The following is a 2,500-nucleotide window of genomic DNA, read 5'->3' on the forward strand; positions in this document are numbered from 1 at the left end:
TTTGGTATTTTGGCTTAAAGTCTTTGACTCCTCGATACTCAATCAAATCCTCTTTTTTGAGGATTGAATGCATCCCTATAGTCCCATATTTAGTAATTCCTGAACTATTTCTTCTGTATTGAGGATCATCGAAATAAGCAAGAATACTATTTCTACGAAAAATACCATTTATGGGTATTTCAATCGAAATACCGGAAGGGGGTGGTAGTTCTTTTTCTCGTTCTTGAAGTGATTCAAATTGAATGATGAATCCATTTCTTCGCCTCTTTGCCAATAAATCAGAATTACCGTGGAAAATAGTAGGATCTGTGAGATTAGATTGACCCGTACATAGGATTGGATTAAGTTCTGAATAATCAGGAATTCCGCTTTCGTTTTTACCAGAGAGATCCGGACCATCAAATTTTTGTCTCACTTTATCATTATTTACTGAAAGGCTAGAAATATATCTTCTTTCGACAGAAAGAGAATGAACGTTAATTTGATCTTGATCCTTGTAGAGTGAAAAAGGGACTGCACTGCATCCGCACGAACCTCCTGATAATATCCATAAATGACTTGTTTTTGGTAAGAGATGGACATTACTATATGTAAATTCGGGTGCATGGTACACATCAGTACTCCAATGCATTTCTCCCTCTGAGTCAGAATAAATATGTTTTCGAACCCTCTCTTTTAAATTAAGAGTGTATGTTCCCGCGCGAATCTCAGCAATCACTTGTTCTGATTCTACATATTGATCGTTTTGAACTAAAAGTAAACTTTTGGGTGGAATAGTGACGTTATGTATAATATCCTCACTCTCAATAGTCAGATACAAGTCTATATAACATAAAAACGCAGGATGCCCATGACGTGTACGTGTGGGATGAACCAAATCCTCATTGAATTTTATTTTTCCATTAGAAGGAGCTCGTATATGTTCTGCAGTCCCCCCTGTGAATACTCCGCCGGTATGAAAAGTTCTTAATGTTAGTTGAGTACCCGGTTCTCCAATAGATTGACCCGCAATAATACCTACGGCTTCTCCCAATTCGACCAGGTCCCCGTGAGTAGGACTTCGTCCATAACATAATCGGCAGATCCAAGATGTACTCCTACAAGTAAAGGGAGTCCGAATAGATATCGGTTGTGTTTGAAAGGTTATGAATCGATTGATAAGTCCAATACCAATATCTTGATTTCGTATGCCAATGCATCGCGGGCCCATATATATATCGTCCGCTAATACACGACCAATTAATGTTTGGATAAAAATTCTTTCCGGAATCATCTTATTTTCAGGACTCACTGAAATCCCTCGGATGGTTCCACAATCGGTTCTACGTACAACAATGTGTTGAACGACTTCAACAAGTCTGCGTGTAAGATATCCAGCATCCGATGTTCGTACAGCAGTATCCACAACTCCTTTACGCGCTCCGTAGCAAGAAATTATATATTCCGTTAAGGACAGCCCCTCACGTAAATTGCTTTGAATGGGTAAATCAATCATTTGTCCTTGTGGATCGGACATTAATCCTCTCATACCTACTAATTGGTGTACTTGAGATGCATTTCCTCGAGCTCCCGAAAAAGACATTATATGGACTGGATTAAAAGGGTCAGTCATCCTAAAATTAGGATTCATTTCTTGTCGCAAATATTCACTTGTAGCATACCATATCTCAATGGACTGGCGTAATTTTTCTACTGCGTGTACGTTTCCATAATGATGGTGTTTTTCCAAAATCAAACTTTGTTGTTCAGCATCTTGGACTAGCCATCCCTTAGAAGGGATTGTTAAAAGATCATCAATTCCTAATGAAATGGATGTAGCAGTGGCCTGCTGGAACCCCAGAGTCTTTATTTGATCCAGGATGTGTGATGTATATGCCATTCCGAAGTGATCTATTAATCTGCTAATAAGTCGTTTAATGGCAGTTCCATCTATCACTTTATTGTGAAAGACCAGATCGGCCCGTTCCGCCATAAGTACCTCCATATTACGCTGAGTGGGGTTCGACAATAGGTTTGAGGTTTGAGTCAATGATTGGAAAACTTCCTTTTCTCGATCTTGATTCGCGTAGAAATTCAGGACCTATGGTCCTAGTTGAACCGGAGAGAACTAAATTCATACCGGTGTCATATAATTACTTAGCTGAGTGAGATACCAGAGGATTACGTACCATATGAGCAGGCCCGGCAAAATCCTTGTATAGCCTCTTCGATTTCTCGATAAAGAGAAATATGACCAACAGTGGTTCGAATGTATATACAAAGAATTTCTTTTTTTATACTTTTGACTATTAGATAGTACCCGTAAATCTCATGATGGGTACCCAAAGATTCATAGTGAACTTCGATAGGAGCTTCTCTTGAAGCAATAACGCGTTGATCTAGTCGCCAGCGGAGCCACAAAGGACTATCTAAATTGATTCTTTTCTGGCGATAAGCTCCAATTGCATCATAGGAATTACAAAAAAAGGGTTCTTTCGTATATTTATAGTTATTATTGAAA

General features: G+C 38.8%; 2 protein-coding genes across 2 annotated transcripts in view; both read right to left on the minus strand. All coding sequences in view use genetic code 11, as the record gives it.

Annotated features, from left to right (window-relative positions):
• rpoC2 (RNA polymerase beta'' subunit) overlaps positions 1-1,972 on the minus strand; it is a 4,173-nt gene extending 2,201 nt beyond the window's left edge. The window contains exon 1 of the mRNA in view: positions 1-1,972. This exon is cut by the window's left edge and continues 2,201 nt beyond it. Within this exon, the coding sequence (YP_009505070.1) occupies positions 1-1,972 (1,972 nt within the window).
• Positions 1,973-2,160: 188 nt separating this feature from the next.
• rpoC1 (RNA polymerase beta' subunit) overlaps positions 2,161-2,500 on the minus strand; it is a 2,796-nt gene continuing 2,456 nt past the window's right edge. The window contains exon 2 of the mRNA in view: positions 2,161-2,500. This exon is cut by the window's right edge and continues 1,271 nt beyond it. Within this exon, the coding sequence (YP_009505071.1) occupies positions 2,161-2,500 (340 nt within the window).

This window comes from Cucurbita pepo, chloroplast (assembly GCF_057944985.1).
Source record: "Cucurbita pepo chloroplast, complete genome".
In the NCBI taxonomy this organism is placed as follows: Eukaryota; Viridiplantae; Streptophyta; class Magnoliopsida; order Cucurbitales; family Cucurbitaceae; genus Cucurbita; species Cucurbita pepo.